This window comes from Erinaceus europaeus, chromosome 2 (assembly GCF_950295315.1).
Source record: "Erinaceus europaeus chromosome 2, mEriEur2.1, whole genome shotgun sequence".
Taxonomy (NCBI): domain Eukaryota; kingdom Metazoa; phylum Chordata; class Mammalia; order Eulipotyphla; family Erinaceidae; genus Erinaceus; species Erinaceus europaeus.
In genome coordinates, this window is record NC_080163.1 from 6,582,073 (window position 1) to 6,602,604 (window position 20,532).

Below are 20,532 nucleotides of genomic sequence, written 5' to 3' on the forward strand. Positions count from 1 at the left end.
TTCAATATTTTCGCATCTATGTTCATCAGAGATATTGGTCTGTAGTTTTCTTTTTTGGTTGTGTCCCTGTCTGCTTTTGGTATCAGAGTGTTGTTGGCTTCATAGAAGCTAGTAGGGAGTATTCCAGTGTCTTCAGTCTTCTGAAATACTTTTAAAAGTAGAGGTATTAGTTCTTCTTTGAAGGTTTTGTAGAATTCATTTTAAAAGCATCTGGTCCAGGACTTTTATTTTTGGAAAGATTTTTGATAACTGTTTCAATTTCATTAGCTGTGATGGGCCTGTTTATGTTATCCAATTCCTCTTTACTTAGTTTTGGAAGTTGGTAGGTATCTAGGAAATCATTCATTTCTTCCAGGTTCTCTAGCTTGGTGGCATATAGTTGTTCATAGAAGCCTCGCATGATATGTTGAATTCCTGGGGTGTCTGTTGTGGTATCTCCTCTTTCATTTACTATCCGATTTATTTGGGTCTTCTCCCTTTTTTGTTTTGTGAGTCTGGCTAAAGGTTTGTCGATTTTGTTTACTCTTTCGAAGAACCAACATTTACTTTCATTGATCTTTTGTATGGTTTTCCTATTCTCAATGTTATTTATTTCTGCCCTAACTTTAGTGATTTCTGACCTTCTTGTTGCTTTAGGATTCCTTTGTTGTTCTTCTTCTAGGTCTTTAAGATGTGCAATCAGGCTGTTTATTTGTGCTTTTTCTTGTTTCCTAATGTGTGCTTGTATAGCTATGAACTTCCCTCTTAGGACTGCTTTAGCTGTGTCCCAAATATTTTGATAGCTTGTGTCTTCATTTTCATTGAACTCTCGAAACATTTTGATTTCTTCCTTGATTTCCTCTTTGACCTAAAAGTTGTTAAGAAGTGTACTGTTGAGCTTCCACATTTTGGGACTGTTACTAATCTTTTGTTGATTGTTAAGTGTTAGTTTAATTCCACTGTGGTCTGAGAAGATGCTTGGGATGATTTCAGTGCTCTTGAATTGGGTGATGCGGTCTTTGTGGCCTAACATATCGTCTATCCTTGAGAATGACCCATGTGGATTTGAGTAAAATGTGTATTCCAGTTTCTTGGGATGAATGACTCTGACAATGTCCAATAGTTCCAGTTTATCTATCTCTTCATTTAGCTCCCTTATGTCTTTACTGATTTTCTTCCTGGATGATCTGTCAAGTTGAGAGAGTGGGGTGTTGAAGTCCCCTACTATGATTGTGTTACTGTTAATATATTGCTGTAGCTCTTTCAGTAGAAGTTTGATGTATTTAGATGGCTTCTCATTGGGTGCATAGATGTTAATAATTGTTAAGTCCTCTTGATTGACTGATCCTCTGAGCATTAAGTAGTGTCCATTCCTATCTTTTTTAATCTTATCTATTTTAAAGTCTATCATGTCAGATATGAGAATAGCTGTTCTTGCCCTTTTTTGTGGGCCATTGGCTTGTATGGTAGTTTTCCATCCTTTCACTTTAAGTCTGTGTTTGTCTTGTTGAGTTAGGTGAGTTTCCTGTAAACAACATATTGTTGGGTTGTGTTTTCTGATCCATCTTCCTACTCCGTGTCTTTTAATAGGTGAATTCAGGCCATTGACATTTATTGATATCAAAGATTGAAGATATTTTAACGCCATTCTTGTAGAGTTTTAGAGTGTTTTGATATATGTCCTATTTGTGGTGGTCTGGTTGTTTATAGGAGACCTTTCAGAACTTCTTTCAGGGCAGGCTTGGTGATGGTTGCTTCCTTCAACTGTTGCTTGTCTGAGAAGGTTTTGATGTCTCCATCTAGTCTGAATGACAGTCTAGCAGGATATAGTATTCTTGGCTGAAAGCCTTTCTCATTGAGCACTCGATAGATATCTTGCCATTCTCTTCTGGCCTGTAGTGTTTGTATGGAGAAGTCTGCTGCTAATCTTATGGGTTTTCCTTTGTAGGTGACTCTTTGTTTTTCTCTTGCAGCCTTGAGGATCCTTTCTTTATCCTTATTCCTTTCCATTCTAAGTATGACATGTCTTGGTGTCTTTAGGTCTGGGTTAATTCTGTTTGGGACCCTCTGGGCTTCTTGAATCTTTATGTCTTTGGTGTTGTCTAGACTAGAGAAATTTTCAGCTATTATGGCCTGGAGAAGGCTTTCTTCCTCCCCTTCTCTTTCTTCCTCTGGTAAGCCAATAATGCGTATATTGTTTCTTTTGAAGTCATCCCATAGGACTCTGTTGTTGTTTTCAGCATCTCTTAATCTCTTTTTGAGATTTCTTACTTCTTTTTTAGTTGTCTCTAATTCATCCTCAATCTTGCTAATTCTATCTTCAGCCTCATAGACTCTATTCTCTCTGCCCTCTACTGTTTTCTGGAGTTCATTTATTTTGTTGCCCTGCTCTGATACTGTTTTAGCTTGTTCAGCTAGTTGCCTTCTTAGCTCAGCGATTTCAGCTTTCAGCTCTCTAATAACCATGAGATAATTAGAATTTTTTCCATATTCTCATTTTTTGTTCCTGCATTTCTGATTACAATTTTTTCAAATTCTTTACTCACTCCTGTTATTATTTCCTTAGCTAATGTTTGGATGTTGAACTCGTTGTTTTGTGCTTCACCCTCTGGAGGACTTTTAGCTGGGCTCTTGTCCTGGTTTGATTCTTCAATATTTTTTCTTGTTGTTTTAACCATTTTATATATTATGTTATGAGTTTCCTTTATCAGTACTTTTCAAATTATTGATCACTATTGCCTGGATTGACTTGTGTCTAAGTAATTTAATTAAAGGGTTTACCGTGGTGGAAGTTAACAGTTTTTTCAATCTCTGAGTTGGAGCTCAGTGGTGTAAAAGCCTCTTTTTTTGTCTTCCCTGTAGGCTATGGGAGCCTGAGGGCTTTTAAACTATCAATAGGCTTCTTAGCTTAATCACTGACTCCTGACCAAGAGATAAAGCAGGGTGTGGCAGAGATAAACCAGTGGTTATGCAAAGAGACTTTCACAGCCCCTCAGCTATGCCACAGAGGTATAGGTCTTCTCCTGAGTTTCCCGGTTAGATCTCTGTCCCCTCGTGTCCCTCCCTGTCGCTGCTCCAGATTCTGAGGGTAGTAGCAATGGAGACTCAGAGTTGCACTTGGAGAGTCTCTGGGGAGTCCTCTCCTCCCTTCAGCTGTCCCCTTGTTGTGGAGCAGACTGGAGGTGGTGTCTCCACTGATAAACTGCTGAACTGTTAGCAGTCACTTAATCTCTCCTTAGGCCCCTCTCTCCTCTCTGTCACCAGCCACGCGTGTTTGTACTCACGGGTGATTTACTGGGTTCCTGTGGTCATTCTAGTCCTGTCTTGTTTCGGTCCGGGTGGTCTCCTTTGGTATTCCTAGTTGATCCGGGAGAGGAGAGGAGAGGAGAGAAAGCGATCTCGCACTCTGCTTTCTGAATTATTTATTTTTTGATTGATTTTATTTTATTTTATTTATTTATTTTTCCTTTTGTTGCCCTTGTTTTATTGTTGTAGTTATTACTGTTGTTATTGATGTCGTTGTTGTTGGATAGGACAGAGAGAAATGGAAAGAGATAGGGAGAGATGGGGAAGACAGAGAGGGGGAGAGGAAGACAGACACCTGCAGACCTGCCTCACCGCCTGGGAAGCGACTCCCCTGCAGGTGGGGAGCCGGGGGCTCGAACCGGGATGCTTAGACCGGTTCTTGTGCTTTGTGCCATGTGCACTTAGCCCGCTGCGCTACCGCCGGACTGCCCTGATTTTTTAATTTTCCCCACTAGTGACAGGTAGATTGAGACAGGGAAAGACAGGCCAGGGTCCTCTCCAGATCTGCATTCTGGTTTGTGTGGTGCTGGGAGTTGAACCCTGGACCGCATACTTAGGAGTCTAATACTTTACCCACTGTGCCACTGCAGCCTGTGTGTGAGTACAGAGAGAGAGATTTTACTTTTTTCTTTCATACTAAGTGTTTGAAACAGGAATATAATTTTCTTTCAGCTCCAATCTCTCTCTCTTTTATAAAAATTTTTTCCCCTTTTATTGCCCTTGTTGTTTTATTGTTGTAGTTATTATTATTGTGGTCACTGTTGAATAGGACAGAGAGAAATGGAGAGAGGAGGGGAAGACAGAGAGGGGGAGAGAAAGACAGACACCTGCAGACCTGCTTCACCGTCTGTGAAGCGACTCCCCTGCAGGTGGGGAGCCGGGGGCTCGAACCAGAGTCCTTAAGCCAGTCCTTGCACTTGGTGCCATGTTCACTTAACCCGCTGCGCCACTGCACGGCTCCCTCACTTGTTTTTTAAAAAAAATTTTTTGCCTCCAGGATTATTGCTGGGCTTGGTGCATGCACCATGAATCCACCGCTCCTGGAGGCCATTTATCCCCTTTTGTTGCCCTTGTTGTTGTAGCCTTGTTGTGGTTATTATTGTTGTTGTTGATGTCATCGTTGTTGGATAGGACAGAGAGAAATGGTGAGAGGAGGGGAAGACAGAGAGGGGGAGAGAAACACAGACACCTGCAGACCTGCTTCACCGCCTGTGAAGTGACCCTGCTGCAGGTGGGGAGCCGGGGGCTCGAACCCAGATCCTTATGCCGGTCCTTGTGCTTGGCGCCACCTGCACTTATCCTGCTGCACTACCACCTGACCACCCCTCACTTGCTTTTTAATCACAGCACCAGGAAGTAAACCTCCTTCAGGTGTGAGCCCGCTATTGACAGACTCTCCAGCCTCCGTTTCCATTCTTGACGTTATTTTTAGATTTTATTTATTTTTATGAGTGAGGAAACCGGCTGGAACACTGCTCAGCCCGGCACAGGGTGGTGCTGGAGGATGGAACCTTTGAGGCCTCAGGGATGCAAGTGCTGTGACATTTTATACTTTAATATATCCTTAAAGGTTGATTTATTGGGCGGAGGGTAGATAGCATAATGGTTATGCAAACAGACTCTCATTCCTGAGGCTCCAATGTCCCAGGTTCAATTCCCACACCACCATAAGCCAGCAGGTGGCGCAAAGCGCAAGGACCGGCGTGAGGATCCCGGTTCGAGCCCCCGGCTCCCCACCTGCAGGGGAGTCGCTTCCCAGGCGGTGAAGCAGGTCTGCAGGTGTCTGTCTTTCTCTCCCCTTCTCTGTCTTCCCCTCCTCTCTCCATTTCTGTCTGTCCTGTCCAACAACGATGACAACAATAACAACTACAACAATAAAACGACAAGGCAACAAAAGGGAATAAATAAATAAAATAAATACTTAAAAAAAGAAGAGGGAAGAAAGATTGATTTATTTATGAGAGAGAGAAGGAGGAAGGGAAAGAAACAGAGCCAAAGGGGAGTCGGGCGGTGGCGCAGCAGGTTAAGCGCATGTGGCACGAAGAGCAAGGACCAGCGTAAGGATCCCGGTTCGAGCCCCCGGCTCCCCACTTGCAGGGGAGTCGCTTCCCAGGCGGTGAAGCAGGTCTGCAGGTGTCTGTCTGTCTCTCCTCCTCTCTGTCTTCCCCTCCTCTCTCCATTTCTCTCTGTCCTATCTAACAACAATGACATCAATAACAACAATAACTACAACAACAACGAAAAAACAACCAGGGCAACAAAATGGAAAATAAATAAATATTTAAAATAATTTTAAAAATTAAAAAAAAAAAGAAAGAGAGCCAAAGACCACTGACCCATGTGGTGCCCAGAATTGAACTCAGGATCTCACACTGAAAGAGTCCAAGACTACAGAGGCAGCATAAGGGCTCTGCAAAAAAGACCCTCATGCCTGAGGCTCTGACGCTTCACGTTCACTCTGCAGCACCACTATAAGCCAGAGCTTAAACCAGATCCATCAAGCCTTGTTATAAAAATTAAAAAGTAGGGACCTGGGAGGTGGCACAGTGGATAAGGCATTGGACTTTCAAGCATAAGGTTCTGAGTTCAGTCCCCAGCAGCATATATACCAAAGTGATGTCTGGTTCTCTCTCTCTCTCTCCCTCTCCCTCTCTCTCTCTCTCTCTCTGTCTCTCTCCCTCCTAGCATTTCTCATGAATAAATAAGTAAAATCTTCAAAATAATACTGAGTCCAGTGCTTTAGCTACTGTGTCACCTCCCAGGCACTGGAAACTTCTTTTTAGTAAAATTAAAAAAATGGCTCAGGGAGGGAGTCGGGCGGTAGCACAGCAGGTTAAGTGCACGTGGCGCAAAACACATGGACCGGTGTAAGGATCCCAGTTCGAGCACCCGTCTCCCCACCTGCAGGGAAGTAGCTTCAAAGACAGTGAAGCGGGTCTGCAGGTGTCTGTCTGTCTCTCCCCGTCTTCCTCTCCTCTCTCCATTTCTCTCTGTCTTATCCAACAACAATGACATCAATAACTACAACAATAAAACAACAACGGCAACAAAAATAAATAAATATATTTTTAAAAATGGCTCAGGGAGATAGCATAGAAGCTTATGCAAGAGGCTTTCTTTATTTAAATAAATGTTTTAAAGATTTTATTTTTTGTATATTTATGAGAAAGCTAGGAGGAGACAGAAATAGCCAGACATCACTCTGATACATGTGTTGACGGGGACTGAACTCAGGACTTCACGCTTGAGGGTCCAATTCTTTGTTCACAGCACCACATCCTGGACCACATTTTTAACTTTTTTTATTTATATGTTTATAAAAGAGTGAGAGGAAGAAAAAAAAAAAAACCCAGAGTATCACTCTGGCACGTGTAGTCCCAGGGATCAAGCTTGAGGTTCCAACACTGACCACTGTGCGACCTCCCAGACCTTTTCTCTACTTTTCTTTCTGTTTCTTTGTTTTAACATTTTATTTATTTATTTATTCACGAGAGGGGGAGAAGCAAGTTCAGCACCCTTCTGCTGAGGCAATTCCTCAGTCCTGACGTGTTTCTAAAGACAGAGAGGAGGGGCCGGGTGGTGCAGCTGGTTGAGCACACGTATTACAATGCTCAAGGACCCGGGTTCGAGCCCCCAGTCCCCACCTGCAGGAGGAAAGCTTTGCAAGTGGTGAAGCAGGGCTCTCTGCCTCTCTCCCTCTCTGTCTCCCTCTTGATTTCTTGCTGTCTTTATCCAACAAAGAAAGAGAATTAAAAAAAATTAAAAAGGGAGTTGGGCTGTAGTGCAGCAGGTTAAGCGCAGGTGGCACAAAGCACAAGGACCGGCATAAGGATCCCGGTTCGAGCCCCCGGCTCCCCACCTGCAGTGGAAATCGCTTCACAGGCGGTGAAGCAGGTCTGCAGGTGTCTGTTTCTCTCCCCCTCTCTGTCTTCCCCTCCTCTCTCCATTTCTCTCTGTCCTATCCAACAACGATGATATCAACAACAGTAATAACTACAGCAATACAACAAGGGCAACGAAAGGAAATACATACATAAATATTTTTAAAAACTAAAAAAAAAAAAAGACAGAGCAAACAAACGGCGCAGTCAGTGGTGCACTCCACCCCAGCTCCCCTGTGGCACTGGGCTCAGGCTGCAGGCTGTGTGCTCTGCCCAGTGAGCTCCGTCCTGCTCCATCACTCAGGCCCTGGTCACGTCAGCCGGCCCCGCCCTCCGCTAGGGAAGGGCAGCATTCCCAAGACCATCGTCCCAGAAACGATGAGCCCTTTCCACTGCGTGTGCGAATGAGTGAACAATGCTTCTGGCATGGCCTTGGGGAGAAACTTTGTGTTTGTGCTGGAAACTTGCACATGTGCGACGCCATTGCTTCCAGTGGGCTGTGTTCTTTTTTGTTTCAGAGAGAGAGAGAGGAGGTGAGACACTGTAACATCGCGCCACTGCACATGGCGCTCCACGGGGCACAGGGCTCTTGAACTCAAGTCCTTATGTGTGGTGGAGTGTGCCCCCTACAGTCCACATTGTTTTATCCTGATATTATTATATTTAAAAAATTGTTTTTATATTTATTTATATTCCCTTTTATTACCCTTTTTTTTTTATTGTTGTTGTTGATATTGTTGTTGTTGGATAGAACAGAGAGAAATGGAGAGAGGAGGGGAAGAAAGAGAGGGGGAGAGAAAGACAGACACCTGCAGGACCGGCTTCACCGACTTTGAAGCGACTCCCCTGCAGGTGGGGAGCCCGGGGGCTCAAACCAGGATCTTTAGACCAGTCGTTGTGCTTCATACCATGTGTGCTTAACCCGATGCGCTAATGCCGGACTCCCTATTATTTTTTTCTATTTTTTTATTTTTTAATCTTATTTATGTATCTATTTGATATAGAGAGAAATTGAGAGCAATGGAGGGGGAGAGAGAGACCTGCAGCACTGCTCCTCTGTTTATTAAGCATCCCTCCTGGACTCGGACTGGGAAGGACCGGAGGCTTGAACCCGGGTCCTTGTATGCAGTAACATGTGCTCCTACTAGAGAGAGAGAGAGAGACAGAGAGAGAGAGAGAGAGAGAGAGAGAGAGAGAGAACAGACACCAGAAACTCACTCTGGTACAAGTGCTGCTGGGCACAGGACTGCTGGCCTCACACTTACGAGCCAGTCTATGCCCCACACACTGCACCAGTCTGTGCCCCACAAGCTGCACCAGTCTGTGCCCCACACACTGCACCAGTCTCTGCCCCACACGCTGCACCAGTCTTTGCTGCACACACTGCACCAGTCTGTGCCCCACAAGCTGCACCAGTCTGTGCCCCACACATTGCACCAGTCTGTGCCCCATACACTGCACCAGTCTGTGCCCCACACACTGCACCAGTCTGTGCCCTGCACGCTGCACCAGTCTGAGCCCCACACACTGCACCAGTCTGTGCACCTCACGCTGCACCAGTCTGAGCCCCGCACACTGCACCAGTCTGTGCACCTCACGCTGCACCAGTATGAGCCCCGCACGCAGCACCAGTCTGTGCCCCGCACACTGCACCAGTCTGTGCCCCGCACACTGCACCAGTCTGTGCCCCACACACTGCACCAGTCTGTGCCCTGCATGCTGCACCAGTCTGTGCCCCGCACACTGCACCAGTCTGAGCCCCGCACACTGCACCAGTCTGTGCCCCACACACTGCACCAGTCTGAGCTCCACACGCTGCACCAGTATGAGCCCCGCACGCAGCACCAGTCTATGCCCCATACACTGCACCAGTCTGTGCCCCGCACACTGCACCAGTCTGTGCCCCGCACACTGCACCAGTCTGAGCCCCACACGCTGCACCAGTCTGAGCCCCGCACACTGCACCAGTCTGTGCCCCATACACTGCACCAGTCTGTGCACCTCACGCTGCACCAGTCTGAGCCCCGCACGCAGCACCAGTCTGTGCCCCGCACACTGCACCAGTCTGAGCCCCGCACGCAGCACCAGTCTGTGCCCCGCATACTGCACCAGTCTGTGCCCCGCACACTGCACCAGTCTGAGCCCCGCACGCAGCACCAGTCTGTGCCCCGCACACTGCACCAGTCTGTGCCCCGCACACTGCACCAGTCTGAGCCCCGCACACTGCACCAGTCTGAGCCCCACACGCTGCACCAGTCTGAGCCCCACACACTGCACCAGTCTGAGCCCCGCACGCAGCACCAGTCTGTGCCCCGCATACTGCACCAGTCTGTGCCCCGCACACTGCACCAGTCTGAGCCCCGCACACTGCACCAGTCTGAGCCCCACACACTGCACCAGTCTGTGCCCCGCACACTGCACCAGTCTGTGCCCCGCACACTGCACCAGTCTGTGCCCCGCACGCAGCACCAGTCTGAGCCCCACACGCTGCACCAGTCTGTGCCCCACACACTGCACCAGTCTGTGCCCCACACACTGCACCAGTCTGTGCCCCACACACTGCACCAGTCTGTGCCCCGCACGCAGCACCAGTCTGAGCCCCACACGCTGCACCAGTCTGTGCCCCACACACTGCACCAGTCTGTGCCCCGCACGCAGCACCAGTCTGTGGCCCGCACACTGCACCAGTCTGAGCCCCACACGCTGCAGCGTGCCCGGCCTCTGAGCTTGGCTCACGGTGTCTGCTGTCCGCCAGGGGGCGCTGCCCTTCGACGACGACAACCTGCGGCAGCTGCTGGAGAAGGTGAAGCGGGGCGTGTTCCACATGCCGCACTTCATCTCGCCCGACTGCCAGAGCCTGCTGCGCGGCATGATCGAGGTGGAGCCCGAGAAGAGGCTGAGTGTGAGCTCCGGGGTGCATGGCGGGTGTGGAGGGACGGTGCTCGGGCTCCGGGAGCCCCCGACATGAAACCAGCCGCTCCCAACCGGGAAGCCCGTCTGCCAGAGGGGACCCGCCGCCGTCACCGGGGTGGGGGGCGACCAGGCCGGCAGGGGACCCCCACCACGCCGGGCGCTGGGGCTGTCGCTGTGCACGCGCTGTGCCCACACACCGCCGCTTCCCTCCTCCCGCCCTCACAGCTGGAGCAGATCCAGAAGCATCCCTGGTACCTGTGAGTAGGGGTCCTGGGGGCGGGAGTGGGAGGCTGCGGGCCCAAACCGCAAAGGCACCCCAAAAGGGAGAGCCAGTCAGGGGGCCTGTACGCGAGGCCGCTGAGATGCAGGGGCTCTAGAGGAAGAAGATGTGGATGGAGGAGGGGCTGGGGGACCCCTGGGTGTGAGGGAGGAGGGGCTGGGGACCCCTGGGTGTGAGGAGGAGGGGCTGGGGACCCCTGGGTGTGAGGGAGGAGGGGCTGGGGGACCCCTGGGTGTGAGAGGAGGGGCTGGGGACCCCTGGGTGTGAGGGAGGTGGGGCTGGGGACCCCTGGGTGTGAGGGAGGAGGGGCTGGGGGACCCCTGGGTGTGAGAGGAGGGGCTGGGGACCCCTGGGTGTGAGGGAGGAGGGGCTGGGGGACCCCTGGGTGTGAGGAGGAGGGGCTGGGGGACCCCTGGGTGTGAGAGGAGGGGCTGGGGACCCCTGGGTGTGAGGGAGGAGGGGCTGGGGGATCCTGGGTGTGAGGGAGGAGGGGCTGGGGACCCCTGGGTGTGAGGAGGAGGGGCTGGGGGACCCCTGGGTTTGAGGAGGAGGGGCTGGGGGACCCCTGGGTGTGAGGGTGGAGGGGCTGGGGACCCCTGGGTGTGAGGGAGGAGGGGCTGGGGGATCCTGGGTGTGAGGGAGGAGGGGCTGGGGACCCCTGGGTGTGAGGGAGGAGGGGCTGGGGACCCCTGGGTGTGAGGGAGGAGGGGCTGGGGACCCCTGGGTGTGAGGGAGGAGGGGCTGGGGGACCCCTGGGTGTGAGGGAGGAGGGGCTGGGGGACCCCCTGGGTGTGAGGGAGGAGGGGCTGGGGACCCCTGGGTGTGAGGGAGGAGGGTCTGGGGGACCCCCTGGGTGTGAGAGGAGGGCCTGGGGGACCCTGGGTGTGAGGGAGGAGGGGCTGGGGACCCCTGGGTGTGAGGGAGGAGGGGCTGGGGACCCCTGGGTGTGAGGGAGGAGGGGCTGGGGGACCCCTGGGTGTGAGGGAGGAGTGGCTGGGGACCCCTGGGTGTGAGGGAGGAGGGGCTGGGGACCCCTGGGTGTGAGGGAGGAGGGGCTGGGGGACCCCTGGGTGTGAGGGAGGAGGGGCTGGGGACCCCTGGGTGTGAGGGAGGAGGGGCTGGGGGACCCCTGGGTGTGAGGGAGGAGGGGCTGTGGGACCCCTGGGTGTGAGAGGAGGGGCTGGGGACCCCTGGGTGTGAGGGAGGAGGGGCTGGGAGACCCCTGGGTGTGAGAGGAGGGGCTGGGGACCCCTGGGTGTGAGGGAGGAGGGGCTGGGGACCCCTGGGTGTGAGGGAGGAGGGGCTGGGGGACCCCTGGGTGTGAGGAGGAGGGGCTGGGGGACCCCTGGGTGTGAGAGGAGGGGCTGGGGACCCCTGGGTGTGAGGGAGGAGGGGCTGGGGGATCCTGGGTGTGAGGGAGGAGGGGCTGGGGACCCCTGGGTGTGAGGAGGAGGGGCTGGGGGACCCCTGGGTGTGAGGGAGGAGGGGCTGGGGACCCCTGGGTGTGAGGGAGGAGGGGCTGGGGACCCCTGGGTGTGAGGGAGGAGGGGCTGGGGGATCCTGGGTGTGAGGGAGGAGGGGCTGGGGACCCCTGGGTGTGAGGAGGAGGGGCTTGGGGACCCCTGGGTTTGAGGAGGAGGGGCTGGGGGACCCCTGGGTGTGAGGGAGGAGGGGCTGGGGACCCCTGGGTGTGAGGGAGGAGGTGCTGGGGACCCCTGGGTGTGAGGGAGGAGGGGCTGGGGGATCCTGGGTGTGAGGGAGGAGGGGCTGGGGACCCCTGGGTGTGAGGGAGGAGGGGCTGGGGACCCCTGGGTGTGAGGGAGGAGGGGCTGGGGACCCCTGGGTGTGAGGGAGGAGGGGCTGGGGGACCCCTGGGTGTGAGGGAGGAGGGGCTGGGGACCCCTGGGTGTGAGGGAGGAGGGGCTGGGGGACCCCTGGGTGTGAGGGAGGAGGGGCTGGGGACCCCTGGGTGTGAGGGAGGAGGGGCTGGGGACCCCTGGGTGTGAGGGAGGAGGGGCTGGGGGACCCCTGGGTGTGAGGAGGAGTGGCTGGGGGACCCCTGGGTGTGAGAGGATGGGCTGGGGACCCCTGGGTGTGAGGGAAGAGGGGCTGGGGGATCCTGGGTGTGAGGGAGGAGGGGCTGGGGACCCCTGGGTGTGAGGAGGAGGGGCTGGGGGACCCCTGGGTTTGAGGAGGAGGGGCTGGGGGACCCCTGGGTGTGAGGGAGGAGGGGCTGGGGACCCCTGGGTGTGAGGGAGGAGGGGCTGGGGACCCCTGGGTGTGAGGGAGGAGGGGCTGGGGACCCCTGGGTGTGAGGGAGGAGGGGCTGGGGGATCCTGGGTGTGAGGGAGGAGGGGCTGGGGACCCCTGGGTGTGAGGGAGGAGGGGCTGGGGACCCCTGGGTGTGAGGGAGGAGGGGCTGGGGACCCCTGGGTGTGAGGGAGGAGGGGCTGGGGGACCCCTGGGTGTGAGGGAGGAGGGGCTGGGGACCCCTGGGTGTGAGGGAGGAGGGGCTGGGGGACCCCTGGGTGTGAGGGAGGAGGGGCTGGGGGACCCCTGGGTGTGAGGGAGGAGGTGCTGGGGACCCCTGGGTGTGCGGGAGGAGGGGCTGGGGACCCCTGGGTGTGAGGGAGGAGGGGCTGGCTGGGTGCTGGATCCCTGATGGAGGTGACTCTCCCTGCTGTAGGGGCGGGAAGCACGAGCCAGACCCCTGCCTGGAGCCAATGCCAGGCCGCCGGGTGGCCATGCGGAGCCTGCCGTCCAATGGAGAGCTGGACCCCGACGTCCTGGAAAGCATGGCATCGCTGGGCTGCTTCCGGGACCGTGAGCGGCTGCACCGCGAGCTGCGCAGTGAGGAGTAAGAACCTGGGCTCAGTAACCCGGTCCGGTGCGGCCACCGGGGAGCTTGGCAGCTTCGGGGGCTGCCGGCAGGGGACACGCCAGGGTCAGACCGCACAGCCAGTGCTGCTCCCATAGATGGGGCGGGAGGGTGCTGGGGAGACAGCATCATGGTTCTGCAAAAGACTCTCGCGCCTGAGGCTCTGCAGTCCCAGGTTCAGTCCCCAGTACCACCATCAGGCAGGGCTCCGGTCTTACTGTGCCTGTATATATTTCTCCCACTGGAAGAAAGAACGAGGTCAGTCGGTTAAGCACACACTACAGTGTGCAAGGACTTCAGGCCTCTGGTCCCCACCTGCAGGGGCAAAGCTTCACAAGCGGTGAAGGAGAGCTGCGGGTGTCTCTCTGTCTCTCTCCCTCTCTCCCTCTCCCCCTCTCAATTTCTCTGAGCCTCAGGGAGCCCCCCCAACCCCCCGCAGCTGGGAGGAGAGGGAGCCTCCTCTGGGACCTGCTTCAAGCCTCAATCCTCACCTATTTCCATCTTATCTCCTCAGGGAGAATCAAGAAAAGATGATCTATTACTTGCTTTTGGACCGGAAGGAGCGATATCCAAGCTGCGAGGACCAAGACCTGCCTCCCCGGAACGATGTCGGTGAGACAGGAGACAGCCAGGCGGGCAGGGTTGGGGGTCCAGAGCTGGACGATGGCCTAGAGCGAGAGGCTGCAGGCCCAGAGCTGGGCTTTGGCTCCTGGACTTGCTCTGTGACTTGTCACGTGTCCTTTCCTTTCTGGGCCTCACTTTCCCACACCTGCACAAGTAGCAGGTGGCATGGGTGGGTGGGGCCGTGGTGACGGGTTTGGACTCTCTGCCCACAGACCCACCCCGGAAGCGCGTGGACTCGCCCATGCTGAGCCGGCATGGGAAGCGGCGACCGGAGCGCAAGTCCATGGAAGTCCTGAGCATCACCGACGCAGGGAGTGGGGGCTCCCCCGTACCCACGCGGCGGGCGCTGGAGATGGCCCAGCACAGCCAGAGGTACCGCGCTTGGCCCCTTCAGCAAGACCCCGCACCCTGGGGTGGGGTGGGTAGGGTTCAGGGGTGTAGCCCCAGAGTGCTGTGTGCTGGGGACAAGCCGCTTCCTCTCTCTGGGCCATGTTTCTCACCCGCAGGGGACAGGGTGCCATTGTCTTCTGAAACCCCCTCACTGATTTTTTTTTTTCTTTCTCTTTTTTGACTCAACCTGGACACAGGTCCCGCAGTGTCAGCGGAGCCTCTACCGGCCTGTCCTCCAGCCCTCTCAGTAGCCCAAGGGTAAGGCCAGGAAAGGGTTACTGGAGCAAAGAGATTGCAATGCCCCGGAATTCTAAAATAATGAGCTCCTTGTCCCTGAAAGATCCGAGACTTGTCCACAGGCCGTTTCCACTCCACAGGACTGGATGTCTGGGGGCGTCTGAAAGGCTCATTCATTCATTTAACAAATATCTCATTGAACACCGACTGCATCCCAGCCATAGTGCTGGGTTGACAGCTTAATTAACCCTTCTGACAATGGGGGGGGAGGGGTAAATCATTGGACTACAGTTCCCAGCATGCATCGGGCCCGACCTCCAGGAGCGTGTGTGTGAGAGGGGGCTCGCAGAGCCTCATGGGAGATGTAGTCCGCCCTCACCCATCGCCACTTCTCTTCCAGAGTCCAGTCTTTTCCTTCTCTCCGGAGCCCGGGCCTGGAGATGAGGCTCGGGGTGGGGGCTCCCCGACTTCCAAAACGCAGACGCTGCCTTCTCGGGGTCCCAGAGGTGGAGGCACCGGGGACCAGCCCCCGCCCCCCAGCGCCCGCTCCACACCCCTGCCCGGACCCCCAGGTTCCCCGCGCTCCTCCGGGGGAACCCCCTTGCACTCACCCCTGCACACGCCCCGGGCCAGCCCCACCGGGACCCCGGGCACAACACCGCCCCCCAGTCCCGGCGGTGGCGTCGGGGGAGCCGCCTGGAGGAGTCGGCTCAACTCCATCCGCAACAGCTTTCTGGGCTCCCCTCGCTTTCACCGTCGCAAGATGCAGGGTAGGGGGGCTTCTGGGTGTGTGTGTGTGTGTGTGTGTGTGTGTGTGGACCCCTGAGTCCTAGCGAGGGTCTGGTGGGAAGGACACTGGGCGGGGGTGGTATCTGCACCGCTTGGCGGAGGACGCACATTCCTGCGGTGCAGGAGAGACAGGGTGGGGGCAGAAACAGGACCTGCCCCTGGGTGCTCTGACTCCCTTTCCGTTGTGCGGACACCAGCCTTGACCATGCCCCTCTGTCCCACCTGCAGTCCCCACCGCCGAGGAGATGTCCAGTTTGACGCCAGAGTCCTCTCCGGAGTGAGTCCCCCGGGGAGGGACAGAGCGGGGTACAGGGAGGGGCACCTCCTTCCTGAGCGTCCTCCTGACCCTTCCCCAACCATCTCCTCCTGTTCAGGCTGGCCAAACGCTCGTGGTTTGGGAACTTCATCTCCCTGGATAAAGAAGAACAAATTTTCCTCGTGCTAAAGGACAAACCTCTCAGCAGCATCAAGGCCGACATCGTCCACGCCTTCCTGTCGGTGAGGCCCCCCCACCTCCCCTGCACGGACCACCGCCGGACCACAAGTCCCAGCAGCCCCTGCAGCTCACCACCTTAGCCCCGGGCCTGGCTCCCTTCCAAAGGCTCCTGGGATTTGTAGTTTACCATCCAGAGGCAGCCGGGCTAGTGTGTCCTGAAGTGGTCCCAGATTACAGTTTCTCGGGTCCTAGTGTCCCCCTTGGGGAAGAGGAATTGCCACCCCCTCGCCAGGGTGGGAATTGGCAGAGAGGATTCCTTCTGACAGGTTTATTAGATGAGAGAGAGTGCCAGGTGAGGCAGAAAGAGAGAGAAGCCAGAGCACTCCACGGGTGCATGCCACTCTGCTACTTGAACTGCTGCTCCAGTCACTGCTTTGCTGGAGTTCAGTGCCAGCACTATGAAGCCACTGCTCCTAGCAGTCATTTTTTAAAATATTTATTTATTCCCTTTTGTTGCCGTTGTTGTTTTATTATTGCAGTTATTATTGTTGTTATTAATGTCGTTGTTGTTGTGTAGGACAGAGAGAAATGGAGAGAGGAGGGGAAGACAGAGAGGGGGAGAGAAAGGTAGCCACGCGGAAACCTGCTTCACCATCTGTGAAGCGACTCCCCTGCAGGTGGGGAGCCGGGGGCTCGAACCGGGATCCTTGTACGGGTCCTTGTGCTACCGCCCAACTCCCAGTCATTTTTCTCCACTTATTAAACAGGACAGAGAGAAATGGAGAGAGGAGGAAAGGGAGGAGGGAAATATAGATGCCTGAAGACCTGCTTGAGAAGCATCCCTCCTGCAGATGGGGAACCAGGGACTTGAACCCAGATCCTTGTACGGGTCCTTTGTGCTTAGTACTATGTGCACTTAACCAGATGTGCCACCACCCAGCCCTCAAGACAGTCTTTCTTTCTCATCACCATTATGCTATCTCCCCTAGCCCTGTTTTATTTTAATTAAAGAAGAGCTGGAGACTAGAACACTGCTCAGCTCTATTCTACGGTGGAATGAGGGGACTGAACCTGGGACCTCAGGGCCTGAGGCATGAGAGTATCCTGCAGAGCCATTGTGCTGTCTCCCAGCCCCTCTCTGTTTTTTCATCGGTGGCTTATGAGGGATGGTTGTGGGGTTGGCGAGCCGTTCCCTGGCACCATCCATGTGTGTCCCTGTCTCCTCAGATCCCCAGTCTGAGTCACAGTGTGCTGTCCCAGACCAGCTTCAGGGCTGAGTACAAGGCCAGCGGTGGCCCCTCCGTCTTCCAGAAGCCTGTCCGCTTCCAGGTGGACATCAGCTCCTCTGAGGGTCCAGAGCCCTCCCCCCGGCGGGACGGCAGTGGAGGGGGCAGCGGCATCTATTCCGTCACCTTCACTCTCATCTCCGGTGAGTCTCCCTGGACCTGGTGTTTGGAGTGTTGCAGACAGTGGTGGCCGGGAGGGCGGCCGAGGGGGAGGAGATGCTGTTCCCTGTTTGTGACCTGTGTCATCTCCTTTCTTACCCTGTCTTCAGTGTGTGTGTGTGTGTGTGTGTGTGTGTGTGTGTAACTGGCGCCTGACGGATCTGCTGTTTCCCACTCCCAGACCGCTTTTCCATCTGGGCAGAGACACACAGAGAGAGAGAGGAGAGAGACACCACAGCACCAGCACATACCTCCCTCATTCCACGGCTCCTCTCGTGTGGTGCTGGGGTTCCAAACTGCAGTGAGTGAACGGCAGGGTATTTTGCCCACTGAGTGAGCCCTCTCCAGCCTCAGCTTCCCCCCCCCCCCAACCAGGGCTATTTGGGGTGTGGGTGCTCAGGGCTAGCACTAGGGTCCAGGGCTCCCAGAAGCCTTTATTTGTTTATTTATTATTGGATAGAGACAGAGAGAATTTGAGAGGGGGAGGAAATAGGGACAGAGAGAGAGAGAGGAAGGGAGAGGGAGAAGGAGAGAGGGAGAGGGAGAGATGCACCTACAACTCTCCTTTACCCCTTATAAAGCTTTCCCTCGGGAGTCGGGCTGTAGCGCAGCAGGTTAAGCGCAGGTGGCGCAAAGCACAAGGACCGGCATAAGGATCCCGGTTCGAACCCCGGCTCCCCACCTGCAGGGGAGTCGCTTCCCAGGCGGTGAAGCAGGTCTGCAGGTGTCTATCTTTCTCTCCTCCTCTCTGTCTTCCCCTCCTCTCTCCATTTCTCTCTGTCTTATCCAACAACAATAATAACTACAACAATAAAACAACAAGGGCAACAAAAGGGAATAAATAAATAAAATAAATAAATAAAAGCTTTCCCTCTGCAGTGGGGACAGGGGCTTGAACCTGGGTCCTTGCACATTGTAGTATGTGTGCTTAACTAGGTGCACCACCACCCAGCCCACACAGAAGCCTTTTTTTTAATTTTGTATTATATGTATTTATTGGATAGAGACAGTCAGAAATCAAGAGGGAAGGGGGAGCTAGAAAGGGTGAGAGACAGAGAGACACCTGCAGCCCTGCTTCACCACTTGCAAAGCTTTCCTCCTGCAGGTGAGGTCCAGGGGCTTGAACCTGGGTCCTTGTACATTGAAATATGTGTGCTCAGCCAGGTGAGCCACCACCCGGCCCCCAGAAGGCATTTTTTTTTTGTCCTTTCTATTTCATTTAACAGGACAGAGAGAAATTGTGAGAGGTGGAAGAAATAGGGAGAGAGCAAGGGCGACACCTGCAGACCTGCTTCACTGCTCATGAAGTTTTCCCTGGGGGAAAACTTAGGTGGGGAGCAGGGGCTTGAACCCAGGTCTTTTTGCCAACTTTTTTTTTAGATGTTTTATTGAGAGACTGGGAGACAGCTTACCTGGTAGAGCACACACTTAACCATGTGTTTGAACCCTCAGTCACTACATGGGAGCACTTGCACAGAGAAAATTAACAAGTAGTGGAGCTGTGCTGTGTCTCTCCTTTTTTCTCTCTCTCACTCTCTCTGTATCTCTCACTCTCTGCCTGAAAAAAAGAGTCTACCATGAGTGAAAGAATCATGCAGGTGAAGAACCCCAGCCATAACCCTAGGAGGTGGGGTGGTGGGAATGGGGAAGACTTTATTTTTGTGAGAGAAAGACAGAGACACAGACTAGACCTCCACTCCGCTCTGGCATATATCGGTCCTGGGGAATCAAGCCTGCAGCCTGGTTGATGCCTGGGAGCTCTGTGTTCTCACTCAGCTGTCTCCATGACCTCTGGACTTTCTTTTCACAGACTGATGTTATTTACTAATAATGATAAAGAGAGGAGAGAGAGGGCCCCAGAGCAGCCCCATGGGACATGTGAAGTGTCTCGCCCGTGAGTCCCGCACTGCAGCCACAGCCCCACCTCCCTGCCAGCTGTTCTCAGCTTCATGTTGAGAGGCCAGTGCTCTGCCCACCGCATGGTTCCTTGGCTGTGAAAATGTTGTTACTGGAGCCCTGCTCTGCTCTGGTCTGTGGTGGTGCTGGAGATTGAACCTGGGACCTCTGGTGCCTCAGGCGTGAAAGATGTTCGGTGGAAGCAAAAGTCTTCTGTGACAGCTCACCGGGTTGAGTGCACATTACCGTGCTCAAGGACCCGGGTTCAATTCCCTGTCACCCACCAGCAGGGGTGAGACGTCACAATCAAGGAAGCTTCACAAGTGGTGAGGCAGGCACTATAGATGTCTCTTTGTCTGTCTGTCTCTCTCTCTCTCTCTCTCTTTTATTTAGATTTTATTTATCTATTTATGAGAAAGATAGGAGAGAGAGAAAGAGCCAGACATCACTCTGGTACATGTGCTGACAGAGATTGAACTCAGGACCTCACGCTTGAGAGTTCAAAGCTTTATCCACTGCGCCACCTCCTGGACCACTCTTTGTCTCTGTCTATCTACCTATCTACCCCTACTCTCTCAATTTCTCTGTCCTGTCAAATTAAGTTAAAAAGAAAAAAAAGGAACAAATGGCTGCCAAGAGCAGTGGCTTCATCATGCAGGCACCAAGGCCCAGTGACAACCCTGGTGGCGAAGGAAGGAAGGAAGGAAGGAGAAAGAGAGAGACAAAAGCTAAGAAAGGAAGGTCTTTTTTAATATTTTATTTATTTTTATTAAATAGAGAGAGAGAGAAATTGAGAGGGGAGGGGAGATAGAGAGGGAGAGAGACACCTACAGCTCTGCTTCACCACTCGTAGAGCTTCCCCCTGTAGATGGGGACCAGGGGCTTGAACCTGGGTCCCTGTGCCCTATAATGTGTGCGCTTAACCAGGTGTGCCGCCACCTGGACCCGAAAGGAGAGTCTTTTTGCATAACTATTATGTAGCCCTAGTTGTGAAAATTTTATTGATATTATGTATTTGGTAAAAAACTTCCTAGCAAGTCGGGCAATAGCGTGGCAGGTTAAGCGCAGGTGGCGCAAAGCATAAGCACCGGCCTAAGGATCCTGGTTCGAGCCCCCGGCTCCCCACCTGCAGGGGAGTCACTTCATAGGTGATGAAGCAGGTCTGCAGGTGTCTGTCTTTCTCTCCCCCTCTGTCTTCCCCTCCTCTCTCCATTTCTCTCTGTTCTATCCAACAACAACGACATCAATAACAACAATAATAACAACAACAATAAAACAACAAGGGCAACAAAAGGGAATAAATAAAATGCAACAATAATAATAACTACAAAAAAAACAAGGGCAACAAAAAGGTAAAATAAATAAATATTTTAAAAAATATTTTTAAATAAATAAATAAAATGAATATTTAAAAAAAAACAAACTTCCCAGCAGTCCTTGAGGTGTTAGCAACCCCCTGCCTATTTGTTCATTTTATT

At 53.6% G+C, this 20,532-nt stretch overlaps 1 protein-coding gene across 1 annotated transcript in view; it reads left to right on the top strand.

Annotated features, from left to right (window-relative positions):
• The window catches only part of BRSK1 (BR serine/threonine kinase 1), a 44,986-nt gene that overhangs the window by 19,735 nt on the left and 4,719 nt on the right, over positions 1 to 20,532 (top strand). Inside the window, exons 8-17 of the mRNA XM_007535172.2 lie at positions 9,922 to 10,068; positions 10,305 to 10,336; positions 13,046 to 13,216; positions 13,752 to 13,849; positions 14,074 to 14,233; positions 14,449 to 14,509; positions 14,889 to 15,258; positions 15,506 to 15,554; positions 15,652 to 15,775; positions 16,941 to 17,142. Of these exons, the coding sequence (XP_007535234.2) occupies positions 9,922 to 10,068; positions 10,305 to 10,336; positions 13,046 to 13,216; positions 13,752 to 13,849; positions 14,074 to 14,233; positions 14,449 to 14,509; positions 14,889 to 15,258; positions 15,506 to 15,554; positions 15,652 to 15,775; positions 16,941 to 17,142 (1,414 nt within the window). The remainder of the gene's footprint in view (positions 1 to 9,921; positions 10,069 to 10,304; positions 10,337 to 13,045; positions 13,217 to 13,751; positions 13,850 to 14,073; positions 14,234 to 14,448; positions 14,510 to 14,888; positions 15,259 to 15,505; positions 15,555 to 15,651; positions 15,776 to 16,940; positions 17,143 to 20,532) is intronic.